This window comes from Melanotaenia boesemani, chromosome 12 (assembly GCF_017639745.1).
Source record: "Melanotaenia boesemani isolate fMelBoe1 chromosome 12, fMelBoe1.pri, whole genome shotgun sequence".
Taxonomy (NCBI): Eukaryota; Metazoa; Chordata; class Actinopteri; order Atheriniformes; family Melanotaeniidae; genus Melanotaenia; species Melanotaenia boesemani.
The window spans coordinates 16072810-16088220 of record NC_055693.1 but is presented as its reverse complement, the minus strand read 5'-3'; the positions used below and the strand labels follow the sequence as shown (position 1 = coordinate 16088220).

General features: G+C 39.6%; 1 protein-coding gene across 3 annotated transcripts in view; it reads right to left on the bottom strand.

Moving 5' to 3' along the window:
* The window catches only part of gpm6bb (glycoprotein M6Bb), a 30053-nt gene extending 15088 nt beyond the window's left edge, over positions 1-14965 (bottom strand). The window contains exon 1 of one of the 3 annotated variants that reach the window (XM_042000993.1): positions 14830-14965. In XM_042000993.1, the coding sequence (XP_041856927.1) occupies positions 14830-14833 (4 nt within the window). In that variant the 5' untranslated portion in view covers positions 14834-14965. The remainder of the gene's footprint in view (positions 1-14829) is intronic. The other 2 variants (XM_042000995.1, XM_042000994.1) reach the window with 2 other exon arrangements.
* Positions 14966-15411: the final 446 nt, after the last annotated feature.

Sequence of the window (15411 nt, the reverse complement as noted above, 5' to 3'; positions counted from 1 at the left end):
GGTTGTCAAAACCATTCCCCAGCCTGAATCTAATTATATAATAAAACAAGAGCAATGCAAACAAAACATCATAATATGACAATTCCCCAGAAGTGACGATACACAAACTAAAACTGAAATAAAAACTGTAGGATATACAATCATCAAAACCGTCAGTTCTGACATTTAAAATTTACTCACTAAGAAACATCTGCCAAAACTTTGGGGAAATGAAACCAAGCAGGCTAGAATATGTTAACTCCTTGGTAAAAACAATGTTGAAAAGAACAGAACCCCCCACCTCTTTGTAAGTGGTCATTGGTACCCCTTTTGTCCTGCCTCTAGTCTTGGATTTCCTCTGATGGAGTTTCCATGGTTGTTTTTCTTCCATCAAGCAAAAATGCTTTCTTCCAGCAAATTCTCCCACTCTTCCCTCGATTTCTTCCTCTTTTGCTCACTCTCCTTTCCACGTGTCTCCTTTCTCCTGATTAATTTTACTTTCCTGTTCAATCTTGTTATCTCATTTCATGAAGGCACCGTTGCACTGTATATCATAGTTCCTTTTCAAGAAACAGAAATTTTGAGAGGTATTTTTGTTGACCTTGTGAGTTCCCAGACTAAAAAGTTAATATATTGTATTTGCACTGACTTTTTTTTAAAGTTTCAGTCCAGTCTCTCATTAACAGGCTCCGAAATCTCAAAAAGCTCCATAAATACAAATCCAGGGACAGATTTCTGGTGAGATTCAAGTTGCATTATTTTAGTTGTGGTAAAAAAAAAAAATAATTAGACATGCAATTGCCTTTGTTTATTTCTAATCTGATCTCAATCCAAGAATGGAAGAGTACGTGTTTAAAAATGAGCCCTTCATCTTCTGATTTGCAACTTTTGCCCTCTGCTCTCACAGCATACATTAGCAACCCCTAAATGCTATCTTCCCTCCATCTGGTGACTTCTAAATCATGCAGATGGCACATAAATGAAGGGCAAAGCTAAATTTCCTATACAAGGAAGCAACACATCCTCTGAGATGGTACAGGCAACAGAGGAAGCATCATGTGAAAATATTAAAAACAGAACTCTGCAGGCCGGAAAAATACAAGGTCCAAGAGGGGGATGAAAGAGTTAATAAGGTAGAAATAAGAGCCAAGAGAAGGACAGAATGAGAAACAACTTGTTATGAATAACAGAGAGAGTGAAGATGGATGATGAGAGATGACAGGACAAAAGATAGCGAGGGAGATGGGGAAGAAGAACTTGGCTGTGTTTGTTTGGCAACAACAGACCAAGGAGCCCCAGGGGCATGCTAATGAGAGAAAGGCCTTTCAACAGAGGGGGGCACCACTGGAACTGAGCTAGAGTGGGCTCTTCTCACGAATACTAGACCTCAGAGATGAGGGGGATCAGCAGGGGAGGGGACCTAGGGGGTCAGGGAAGTGAACTTAGTGGGGATCCCACAACAACAATTGCCACACTAATCTTTAAGGGTCTCTACAATAAACCCTGTAAAAGCCTGGAGGACTGACATCCTCCCAATGAGGTTGGGACTTCAATCCATACGTAGCAGTAACAGCTGATTGAACTCAGTATTTATGTGTGTGTATGCGTGTTTAAGGTTCATTTAGTTATAGCTGTGAGGTAGACTTTGAACAAAACTTTGTGTGTCACACTGAGCCATGAAAGCTGATTCATGTTACAGGCATGTTACAAAATCAGAACAGTTCCAGTGAACCATCTGAAAACCTTTAAGAGTGTATGGACAGCAAAATGTTTATTACTCTTGTGTGAAAGGAAATTCAAAACATCGGACCTGGTGAAAATGTGGTTCATTCTTACTTTAATGTGTTCTCAATTTAAGTACCAATAAATATGGGCCTTTTTTCCATTGAAAATAACTACAAATATACCTCAGGAATCAATAAACAGTTCTGGATTTATTATTCGTTTTCTGTAATTAAACACAGACGTCCCAAATAATCAATGGCTTTTGAGAAAAAAGTCTTCAGCAAAAGGCAAAAACAAACAGCATGTATAGTATTTATTTACACATCTGCTAAATGTGCTCATTAGGGAAAAGGATTTTTTTGACAACAGGAAATCTTTATTGTTGTTCTGTCACTGATAAACTTAGCAGCAAAACTGAGAGCAAGTCATGGATTTTCTTGACCCATGCAGACTCTAAATCAGGCATGTCAAACTGGTCCAGCAAAGGGCCGTGTGGCTGCAGGTTTTTGTTCCAACCAAGCAGCAGCACACCAGATTTGACTGATTCAATCAACTGATCTCAGTCTTCAGACAGCTGATTGGTCAAACTGTGTGCTCTTGGCTGGCTGGAACAAAAACCTGCAGCCACACGGCCCTTTGCTGGACCAGTTTGACATGCCTGCTCTAAATGTAAGCAATTATAGTCAGACTGGAAAAGAAAAAGCATTGCTAGAGTGGGGATTACTGTTTTATATTGTGGGTCATTGCACCTCACATCGAACATAATGCAGCATGCAGGGGTGTTTCTGATAAAACCAAGTGTGACTTTGTACTATTAACTACAGGATTTCTGCAGCAAAGTAGAGCAACTAGTCACTGTGGCAAATGATGCAATATCAGCTATCAAATATATATAAGATTAATCTTAAAAATTCAACAGGTGGGACACAGCATACAGCTGGAGTTTGCTCCTATTCTATCTCAAGCACAATAGGCCAACAAGGTACAAGAAAATCTAGAACATCGTCTCACCAAGAGTTTCAATCCATTTGTGTGTTGCTGAGCGTTTAACAATCAATTATAAAAGATGTACATGAGGGCAAACTCTCAGCCTTCTCAAAAACACATCCATACATTTTCCATGTTTCCAGTTTCTATACTTAACACATACTTGTTCACATGTTTTATGCATCCCTGTGGATGTGTGGATGCGCAAAGCATGAATTTGCAAGTAGCAGTGAACTCATATACATTAAAAGTAGCTAGTATTAAACATTCACTTAACCAGCTCTGCTTCATCTTACTTGCTCCAAGCACAACTAGATGTTCTGCCTATAAAGCTGGTTAGTCCAGATCATACTCTCTATGAAAACCACACCATAAGTTGTTTGTTGAGCTTTATTTGCAGGAATATAAATGAGCAGCACCTACAAAACTAAACTTTCTGACAGGCTGGAAACATGGAGGACCAATAAAGATAATCCAGAATTGTGTGTATAATATTTAATGTGTCTAATGGTACTGGCAAGTGGCTTTTATGGTCATTTTGGTTAAAAACAGAAAGAAATTTGTACTTCAACACGAGTCATTAGCCAAGTATCTCTATTTGAAAGTAAATTGATGACAAATGGTTATGTAAAGTAAAACTAAACTAATGAATTAAACCACATGAAGAAAGGGGAAAAGAAGGACTGGACTCAGTTTTGTCACTGACAGGTTCAGTGGCTGTGGGAATAATCATATGAATGTGGGAGGCCTGAGTGCTGCATCAGGACTCAGCGTCGAGTTGGGCCACACCCCTACTCGAGGACGCAATCTAAATGACGATGGAGCTCATACAAACGAGGCAGGCTTCATTGTGGGTCAACCTTTCATGCTTTGAGACTGGGGGCCCTGAATACTCCTCAGTGTTCAGTCACCCATAAAGACCTGCAGCCTGCCTGGCTTACACTGAGGAAAGAGTTCTCAGGGAACCAGACCTGCACCCAGGCACCACTCTCACAAACCAACAGCCTGAGAAAGGCTCACTACACCAGAAAGGACAGAGTGAGCCAAATGGGTGTGTGGAGTGTGCCATATGAGGGATGAGTCATTATAAAGGTCAATGTCTGTTGGAAATGAAAAGAAAGCCAAAACTAGAGAGCAAAGTGATTGCCTAAGTATTATGGAACATTTTGCTGTACTCATGGAAAAAAACATTCCCCGTCTTGGGGCTTGAGATTCTTGTAAACATTGTTTTGGCAATTTGTTGCAGTCAGTGAGTTTCATTCCAGAGGACTGTTACTGACCTAGTTTTAAACCCATCCCCACTTCATAGGTCGATCTGCTGTATGTCTCCCTACATGTTTGGCATGGATCTGGGTTATTGATAGGCTTACAGCAACTCTGCACAGCAAACCCATTACACAGATCTATTCAGTTGTTTGTTGACCTGTTTTTTCCCTGAATGTCCACCATAGAACAAAAGCTTACAAATTCTGCCTAACAATTTAGGAAACAATTTGCTGAAAAAGGCAACTATACAGCCTGTCAATCTAACTCACCCCAAAGCTACTAAAAGCTACTATAAGACCCATAATGACTGAACAAACCATTCCAACCTATGTCAGACTCTAAAATGTATGACTATGAAAAAAAGCCTTTTGGAAAAAATGAATATGCTAACCATCATCATTCACTATAGTAAGAAATATGGAGAGTGAGAGGAAAAACCTCAGTGGTGTGACTAATAATGAGCCTCGTGTTTCCTTTTGGCTCTGTCAAAAAGCTATGAGCAAAGAAAAATTGTCGTTTTCTTCCTCCAGCCCCATTGTGTGCATAGCAGAAAAAAAGAAATGAGAGGAAATATACTCAGTCTTTCACCAGAGTGAAGGTTAAAGGCTAAGTAGAGGCTTTTTTGAGCTTCTACTTTATCTCCAATGACTTCCTCGGAAGTCATTCATTGCAGATGCTTGTAACCTTCAAAGACATTATGTACATGGCTCCAAAAACTATTAATTTCTTTTTCAGTTAATTAGGATTACTTTCCTGATCCGGGAGACTGTAAATGTCAAACATGATATAGTGAGTGAACTGGTCTCACCACCAAAAGCACCTTTAAAAATTAAAGATGACCTTCAATTTAACACTGATTTTTATGACATTAGCAATGTTTTAAAAATATTTTTACCAGATGTTGCTGAAGTTGACATTTAATTTGTGGACCCTACAAACCTGAGACCATGTCCCTGTAACTGACCATTACTAAACCTCAAAAATATCAACCCCTCCATCCATCTGTGGTGAGATATGTCATCCCATGAAACAATACATTGCTCTTCATGCTAAGCACTTCTACCACAAGAAGAAATGCTACTCATGCACACTTAAAATCAATGCCTGCTATTCAATTTCAACCATTTTAAACCAGATATTTTATATCCTGGTGTCTCTGCCATTGTATAAGTTTTCTCCCCAGTGTTTGACCAAACAATGGCGAGTGTATCCGACTCAGCACTTCTAATTACATGTTAGTATTTCTATCGTGTTAGGTCTGGAAAAGGAGCAACACTCACTCTGAGATGCCTGGCAGCCATTTTTCCCCACTAAAACTGACTTCACAACCCTGACTCTCTGGCACCTCTGCAGCCGCTGTGGTTTTGGCCAATGTGTGTTGCAAGTAAGATGTACACATGCTTCCTATTATCCAGCCCCCTCTAACTTACAAGACTGTGGATACTGCCACCGTGGCTTGGCTGGACAGAAACATCATCATATCAAAACCTAAAAGAAAAACATGAAAAAAAATCCAGTAATTTGAGTCTGAAATCAAAAAGAGTCGATCAGTGAAACAAAAAAGTGCTGTAAATCTAGAAGTTTGGAAATGTACCCCATTATTCCCCCCAACATATTCACCAAACCACAATTTTAAAGAAAAGTAAAAGTCTTTTTATAAAAGTTTGTTTCTCCTTCAGTGTGCACTGAATATTTTATTGATGCCCCTGGTTTGGAAGGTCTTTTTTTTTGCCGTCCTTTTGGTCAGACAAACTCAGATCTGGACTCCACCAACCAGCAGGAGGTAGTCCTAGAAAACCCTTTTCCTTTAGGCAGTTCATACCAATGTTTCATTGTTGTGTTCCTTTACAGTTGTCCATTAGATAAGCTTACAGACAGCTTAGAGACAGTTGCATACGGTATTTCAATTAAAATACATTAGTTCCATTTAATCAATATAACTTAAGAGGCTATCAGATAGTCATAAAACAAAGAATAACTCAGCCAATCAAAGGACACCTTTAAATGGAAGATCAATAATAACTTAATCTACATATAGAGGTTTAAAGAGGTCTAATAGGTCAGTGAAACTGTCTCAGAAACCCATGCACTGATTCAAGCCGACATAAATTCTTCTCTTTGTTAAAGCAAGTGGTCATGAAAATAACTGCCTAAAGGAATATAATCTTAAAGCATGTTGTAAAATTTTATTTAATAGGGATTTGTACCGGTTAGGTAATACAATTACATCAAATTTGAGGGATTACAAGGAGATAAGTCAAGTCCACTTGACAAAAACAAAAAATATGCTGAGAATAAAGTAATCTTTCAGAGAAAAATATTCATTTAAAAGTTGTACTGGGTGGCAGGGAAAAAAAATACATAATTGGTGTCCATCAGCACTTATACAAAGATTTTTGTTTTGAGACTTTTCTCATCTTGCTGTGAGACTTGGCTGTTATATAAAGTTTAACCTTCTTCTTCATGTAACTGTGGTTCAGCATGTACAAAATTAAACAGCAACTATCCATTTAACTGCACTGAAACAAATCAGTACATACAGCTCTACTCTTATTGGTTTTAATCCTTAAAAAATATTATCCATCACTAGAAGAGATGAGTCCCCCACTTTATTAACTAAATATGACAGAATCTGATTTTCTAACCATAAAAATAAAGTTTTGGTGAATTAGTTGAGGCCAATGTATTTTTGGAAATATGCAAAAATTTCTGAAGCACATAAAAGTTAGAGCATCATTTATCAGGTGGGATAGAAGAATGAGAATATGTATTCAATATTTCCACCGTACACTGATGACAATCTTTACTAATTCAACTATTTTTACACAACAGCTGCCTGAACAGCAAATAAAGCAGTGGCTGAAGACTTTCATTTCCCCACTTGTTGCACAGTGCACGAGCATGTGAACACACATCCATACAATAGAGACATAATGAAGCACAGAAACATGGCGACAGCAGACAAGACTTTCCAGCTTATCTCTGGGGCTTCTTCCCACGAACAGCCCCCCACCCTCTCCTGTGTCTCCCCCAGCTGCCAGGGATCACTCTTTCTCTGCGTCACTCCTGTTTGTCCTATTGTCCTCCGCCTCACGCCCCCAACCTCTCACCCTTGACCCTAGACTTTAACCCTTTTCAAAACTTACACCGTTGTTCCCCCAAACCTTGATTAAACGCCCCCCACCCCCTTGCTCTCAAGCAGTCAGGCCATTCTGTGTCAGCACTATGACAACACGCAGCCAACGCATAGATCGCTTTAATGCCATTATTACACAAGGCTCCTCTGGTGTCTAAAAACCCTGCATCCTGGGGTTGGATTCTAAGAGCACATGAGAGGTGTTTGAAACATGAACCTGACACTTCCACCCCCCACAGAGATGTGTTTGTCCCTTATATTCACAACTGAGTGCTTAATAAGTAGCAAATGCAGGAAAGTAATGAGGCTAATCTCTTCGTACTGTATACACCCAATCCTGGAAGGCCTCTGCGAGAGTGGAGCAATCCATTACTTTATTGCTTTAAGCACCGATAGGCAATTCTCCAGCAGAACCTTTAATAACCTGTCCATCAAACTTGACATTAGACATCATTTAAGGTACTATTTGATAAGACAGTATCTACGTTAGTATCCATGTCTAAATGTTAGCAGTCTCAGTGATGTATTATGTGCACACGCCATCACTCAAACATAGAGAATTAAAACTTTATACCTGAAATCATGTATGCATAATCACACACGTCATGCTTTTATAACTTTCTGCATGCAACGTCTTGTCATGCCGTTCGGTCCAAAAAAGAGCTTAAAGATCATGAAAGGTCTTAGAAATTCAGATTTGCTGATAAAAATGATTTACTAGAACTTTTATTCCCCAGATAAGTGGTTTTTGCATGCCATACATTACATTTCGATTGCCATAAAAACAGTTTTAAAGTTGTTCTGGAAAGCTGAAATGAATATAAAAAAAACAAACATGAGGCAATTCACGGAATTAAAAGGTACCCTACATGTCATATTCCCAAATGTAAGACATATGTGTGAAAGACAGTGTAAGACATATTAGGAACAAATCAGACCTGTTATACACAGACACACAGGAGCATGTTTTCAGCTGCTGAAAGCTTGCTCTTTTATCCAGATGCTCTGCTCTTTTCACAACAATTCTTTTCAGCTGTGGCCAATCTTCTGTTACAGTATTATTTTCCCTTATAGGCCAAAAGCTAAGATGACTTATGAGGACTATCAGTGGTACAGCTACAATATCCATACTGCTAACTGATCTCTCCTCTGGTCTGTGTGTGGTTACAGGGCCAAGCTGTTTTTCAGACAGAAACATCTGGGATTTCCTCTCCCCTAAAGCTGCTGTTAGCTGGTATTTTTTCTCCTTTCCCCTGTAGTAAACCTACACTGAGTGACACAAAAAGCCTGAAGAAAAGCATGCAATGTGTGCACAGTAAAATCATTACACATTACTAAACTATGTAGGTCCAGCTGAATGGATTTTTAAAATCTAGTATTTAGTAAAATTAGACTAAATTAACTATCTTATCAAACCTCCAAATTGTCTGTGTCTGAGGAAAATATTCTACCCAAATATTCTCCCTAAGCTATTGGGTTTCCTGCAGCTGTCGCCTTATAAACGCTCAGCTATTGCAGATTTTCATCTGCTTGGCAGAAGCGCCTCTTCCTGTCTATCGAGCCATTCTCTGGAGGATAATAAGCAGATAATGCAAACTCTCACTTGGAAAGCTTTCTTCTTGGTCAGGAAAATGATTCCTGGCAAGAGAGAGTGACTCCCCCAACTATTAATATGTCGCACCACATCCAACAACAAAAGCAAAAATGAGTCATGTGCATTTCCCGCATCATGACAAAGCCAAACAACAAGCTTTGAGGAAATATCTTCACAAGATTTGTGACAGAATTATGACAGAAGCTCAACATATCTTCAAATGGATTTTACACACAAACATAGGAGTTTCAAGGGTATTCATTTAAATTGTTGCTTAATTCATCCCAAGTGTTGTGTTTGGCTGCATCCCAGTGGTCCCAGGCAGTCTGGCACAGCTCTTCATTTGAAGACCATTTCTCACTGGTGAACTGGGGTACCCCAGATGCTTTTGTCTTATGGTTGTTTAGCAGCTGCGTTAAAGGGCTGAGGACAAAGACCTATCTGTGGAGGGTTGAATACACTCAGTGGGCGCACAGCCAACAGCTCAATCCTATAGGCTCCCACCGTTGAAAAGCAGACTAATACATTCTGCTTTCACTCCTGACAGGGGACCTTGCAGGGAAGTAAGTTCAGTGGGCCCCTTTATTTCTTCTCATGGTCACCTAAGTATTTTTACATATGAGCTGCAGTTATATCAAGCATCCAAATAATTCTCTGTCTAATTTTTTTTAGAAACACTACTTGCAATTCTCTGATCTAAAGTGGCACACCTCTCTTTTAGTTTTCTGGTTTGATAATGATAGTTTAGTTTTGTGGATTCAATCAAATTCAAAATTAAACTATGTTCTTTCAGATAGACTTAATTTATCAGCTTATTACTGAATGAAGTAATTTGTCTCCATTGGTAATTTTTTTTTACAGTGCCAAGAACTTTTTGAAACAAAACTTTCAGTTTTCTACAAAGAAGAGGAAAGTGAAGCTATTTTTACACTAGTGGAAAAAAAAACACTAACACCTGCTTATATCTGACTTTTGAGTGCATTGCTGGCATTTAGTCTTCAAATGACTGCAGTAGAAGTAGGCAGGCTATTTAAAGGCTCAAATCAGTGCAGATGACAACACAACCCTGGATGCAAATGCTACAGTAAGTTTGAATGAGCCTGCTGGGGTACAGATACAAAAATGCCTATGATTTACTTTCCCTTTATAGAAACACATGTTTACCAACTGTAATGAGTCACATGGAGGCTTTGAAAGTGATGGCAACAACTTGTGGACAAAAACAGATGAGGTTAGCCAATTTTACCCGCCTGCAAGACAGCAGGCAAGTTTGCTGTCAGTCTCACTGTGACGGCAGATTCCTGTGGTCCAGTAGAAAAAGAAAGAAAAAAAATGTCTCCAATCATCTAAGAAATTCATGGAATTACACTGTAACCTAAAGACTGAGTTGGACCAGCACAGACTGTACAATGTAATGCTGTCATGTTGTCATAGTTACAGGTTTGTCTCCTGAGAGGTAGTGGTAGTTACTTGACTGAGTCTGAATACACTGTAGCCCCCTTAACAGTAAGAGTACACACACCACTATAGGCATTTGAAAATTTTTAATCATCTTTTTTCCAAACACTACTTGGGGTGTCAACACAGCATAACAGCAGACAAAAACATAGAACATATCACTTAACTATAACATCCTTCAATCAACCCAACATGTCCAACTATTGCCTAGCTGTCTAGTTTAAGGGGTTGTCAAAAAGATGGAGAACATCTAATGGTCTCCATGGCTGGTGTGCTCTAAACAAACTAATATGGTGAGTCATCAGACAACAATCTGACATGAACTGAATTACTCAAAACTATTCCACATGGTTACGCTCAGTGGCAGACCTGCAGTAAAAAGACAAGCATCAAAGCATCACAAACCCACTTGTTTTGCCTGCAGCCTACAAAAACTCGGACCAAAACTAGTTGTGCATTTCCTGCTGTGTTGCATATCCTGTTTTCTTATGATATCTACAGTCCAGTTTAGCCATCAGATTTATAGGTTTGCAAACCTTGGTCTAACAAAAAATATTTTTTGTCCTGCATTTTCTGCCCTGCTCTTCACCACTAAAATGCACGGTGAGACCTCTAAAGTAACTCTGACCTTAAACTGCAATTTCTTCAACCAACCGTGGTTTGCTCACTATGGTGCAACTCTCTGTGCTCATATTCTGTCCATCAGAGTGAACGTATTAGAATTTGTGAGTTTCTCTGCTAATGTCTGGTCATCTTTTGTGTCAAGCACTGATCGATAACTAAAGCACTCAAGAGAGTTGGCCATTCTGGAAATTATTATTGCTAATTCAATCAATGAAAGAGAAACGATATTAAAGCATATTAATCTGTTCATTTTGGTGTTGTGGAAAATGTGGCTGTATAGAGTGACACGGATAGCAGAAAACACTGCAGCCGGCCTGAATGCCTGTTGGATCAATGAGTAAATGTTCATCAGCTGCAGCGTCTCTTTGCATACCCTGACCTATTATTTCCCCACAGGCCTTCTAGAACAATCATATGACTGTGAACAAAAAACTGATGCAGATTGCCACTCTACTATAAAGGATTCCCATTTTTCTCTGCATACATGAACTGATGTTGATCTGAAGATGAATCCATACATGTCAATTTAATGGTGTTGACACATGCTCTCTGCAGTCTACAGATAAGATAAAAGCAAGATTCTATATTAACCATATTTCATCCAACACAAGGATTCAACTGCTTAAGCATATCATAAAAGCTATGTTTTTCCTTCAAATGGGGACTATTTCTAAATGCCATCCTCTATCCAGTTGTGGCAAAGAGACTGACTTGACTCCACAAGTGACAACTCACACACACCATGTTGCATCCTTTCTGTTTGATAGGTTTTTACTGAAAGTGACAGTCATTGGCACATGCTTGAGCGTGCATCCCCACCCAGGAACGCTGATTTCTATCACTCTTGTCACAAGACTCAAAGAATTTCTTTGTTGTCAGAGAAGTTATTAGCACAGCAAATGAACAAGACCACTCCGGCAAACCTGCTGGGCTGGAGGAACGAAGCAGAGATTAAAGAAGCACAGAAAGAAGAAAAACGTAGATTTGCGGAGAAACAAAGTGGAGCAGGAAGAGATAATGAATACAGTCTCAAAAGAACTAAAGGGGGTTCTTTTTAGGAGCTGAATAGTTGCAATAAGCACTGTATGGGCCTCATCTGTTGTACAATCACCAAAGATGCTCAGTCATAAGCAATGCCAAATGGACAGAAGCCCAGAAATCATGCAGCTATGAAAGCAACTACCTCATTATTGAGGATACTTGCTGTAATTAATGATAGCAAATCAAAAGCAACTTTGGATTATTGACGGTGACAAAGAAATGTGGATTTAGTCTTGAAGGGTTAGCACATATTTCAGTTGGATTGAACTCTATTTCAAATTGGAAATTCAAAGAAGGCATCTTTTTAAAGTCATTGAGAAAACTCATTAATGCAGACAGCAATAACTCGGGCTTTTGAACCTCCTGGAGTGACCCTTCTTGCAGTACTGTGCTATTTTTCCCCGCAAAGCTTGGGCGCAGCAGCATGTGCTTTTGACCTCCAATTTGCCCCTGAGCAGAAAAACCATGAGTCAACAAAAAGTAGGAAGAAATTATCTGACTCTGTTATTGCTCGGCTCATCGGTTGTCAAGTTGTTGATTCCATGAGGGCCAAAACACCCTTACTGACCCAGCTTTGGCTGTCAGGGGTCTTTCCTCTCCTCTGACTCAGGATGCAGGGTCACAGCGCATAGAGTTCACCACGAGTCAACAACAGTTATCACTGATGTTACAGTTTCCAGACATCCTAGTTTAGATGGAGCAGGAATGTGCAGTATTGAAGACCACATACTGACAACAGCTCTAAAACACTCTGATACAACCTGGTGGTCATGAATCCATTTTTTCCCCTCTTAAAAAGAACAGACGCACACTTTGAGCTCAGCCAAAGAACTACAGCAACGTGTTTAATTAGATGCACTTTCACCTGCGATTATTTCTTCTTCTCTTGAATTTCTAGAAAACAGTGATGTAACATTTGGATCTGGTTTGAACCCAGCTTTGATGACCTTTTCCATAAGACCACCAAAGTAAATACAAAGCACTCTGACTAGAAAGTTCATGAGTTTCCATAAGGAAGAACAGCTTCTTCATTTTTAGTGATTAGGATCTGGCTCAAAGAAAAGCACACACAGTGTCTATGATTTGCTATATTTGATTAACTGAATCTTCTGTCATAAATGTCAAGCACATGTTAAAACTATCTAAAGTCATATAGAAAAACATGGTTTATCTTCCATCTTCTGTATGAGACTGATGTGTTCTGCAGTATTTTTTTCCTAATGTAACAACAATTTCAATCAAATATACAGAAGAAATATAGATGTAATCTTTGTTGATGTACGATCTGTAGCAGAGGAAGAATTACTTGCCAAAATAAGCACGATTATCACATGCAAGAAAATAATATATCCAGGCTAGCACTCTCTTCACATATTTAGCCAGATTCTAAATAATTAGTGGCTCTAAAGCCATAATTTCTCAAAATACTGCTGACTGGGCTCAAAGAACTAACATCAAATGTGTTCTCTGACAATAGACTAAAGCCAATTTATCTTCCCACATTCTTAACTCAGAGCCAATGTGCTCTTAAATCATTCAGGGCATGGATGGAGGAGACACTCGGACAAACATGTGGGCCTTCTGCGAAATAAAGGTTGCCATAAAATCAAATAAGACATAGGTTATATAGTCTCTGAAAGATATCTTCACTTCACAGCTCTACACCACAGTCACATCCTGTTTATTTTGGGTTGGACTGCGTCTTGCACAAAGTTAATCCATCTTCTGTTTTTGCAGCTATTTCACATGAAACACAACAGTGTTTCCAGAATGAACATGGGTCTCCTCATGTGTACAACAGGCTGTACTATTTTTCATGAGAGGGGCCTTGGAGAATATTTGAATACAAAATGGGAGCTTTAGCGAGTGGACAATGCACAAAGGTTGATTGCTATGCAGAGTAATATCCGCTATGAGACAGTCAATACGGGTCTGTGGGGAATTAGTTCACAGGGCATCCGCTATGAAACTTGCAATTCAGTGAACTTCCCAATCTACATTAAGAGCCGCTGAAGTCGCACAAAGGAACGGCTCCAAATTAAAAGCACAAAGGCGCTTCTGTGAGAGCTTCAGAATGAATTAATGAGCATTGATACACTTTCTCACAGCGTTCTTATGCCCTCAGCTCCACTGTGGCAAACAGCACAAGCTAAATGTTGCCCAAACTCAGTTCAGTAGCTCATAATCATTAAATAAATTGGTACAGTTTTATTGTTTGACTCTCAAGTGGAGATATTTTCACATAAAATTTGACAGTTAAGCATAATTCTCGAAAGTCTTGGAACAAGTGAGACGTTACAGAACATCCACAGCATCTCAGCCTTCCCATGAACCCCACACCCCTGAGTTGGGAGCACAGATGGCCAACACTTGAAACTCATTTAAAGATGGAACAGCCTCAGCTCAGCAATTCAGTTTGCTCTGGCATTACACATTCACAGCATGCAGGCTTCAACAGAGCATGTTGCTTCCAGTAACTTTTAATCATCATCTACCAGCAAAACATGATGCTGTTCTTTAGGGATTATTATTAATAATAATCTTCAGGAACTAAGGCTGTAACCTTTCACCTTCAAGGCAATCACTACCGAATGATCAATCAGTTCTAACCACAAATGATCAACAGAAGCTGCTAATGAAGGGCGTGGCCAATTTGGACCCAGATTTTTGTTAATATTCATACAAATATTGGAAGCCCTTGGAAGTCATGGTGAACGCAACGAACTGACCTGGACTTAACTCCTCCGCAGACTCACTGAGAGTTGACTGGAGGAATCCCCATAATCTCCCTAATCGCTTTCTTCAGGTTGCTTCAGCAGGCTGCTCTAATACCGTTTCTTACAAAACAGGGTCAGGTAAACAGCCTGCTTCCGCAATTCAACGAGTAGTAAAAGTTTTGTGCTGTTAAAAACAATCTAAGCGCCCCGAAAGTTGGAGCTGCGCAGTCTTTTGTGACGCGCGCTGCATTCATGACAACTGTGTCCAACATCATTCTGTCATTTCTGTAGGTAAAACTTACCCATTTTTTTTTTGCAAGCGTCCGAAAGCGCACCAAGACCAAAACGATGAGCGGAAAAAGTTGAACCCCAGCTACAGTGTCGCCGCGTCCTGGGATGCACAGTGGCTGCAGGCTGCTCCAACACTCAATGCTGCGTCCCTGTGGAGATAGACAGGCTGGCTGACGTCACCGCAGTGGGGATTACTGATGGGAGGACTGTGCTCGCGCAGCCTGCCCCCCTTCTCACCTCCTCAAGAAGTTCATCTCATCATCTCCTCTTCCGTCATTTGCGCAAAGTCCAGTAAACATCCAGGCGATACACTGGGGTTATCACAAACTTTGTTACAAAACTGAGCGAATAAACTTCCTTTGGTAAAACAACTAAATAAAAATTACCTTTACCAGGTTAAAGATCTCCACAGATCGCCACAATTCCGCTACAGAAAGCTGGAATAATAGAACAAATTTGATAGATAGATTTCATAGATGTGTAATTTGTCGATATTTGTTTTTCATAAAGAAAAATTTGGAGGACTCCTAAAAAAACTACTTACTGAAGTCATTTTTCAGACTCTTACAAACCTCTTTTTACTGTCTGGATTT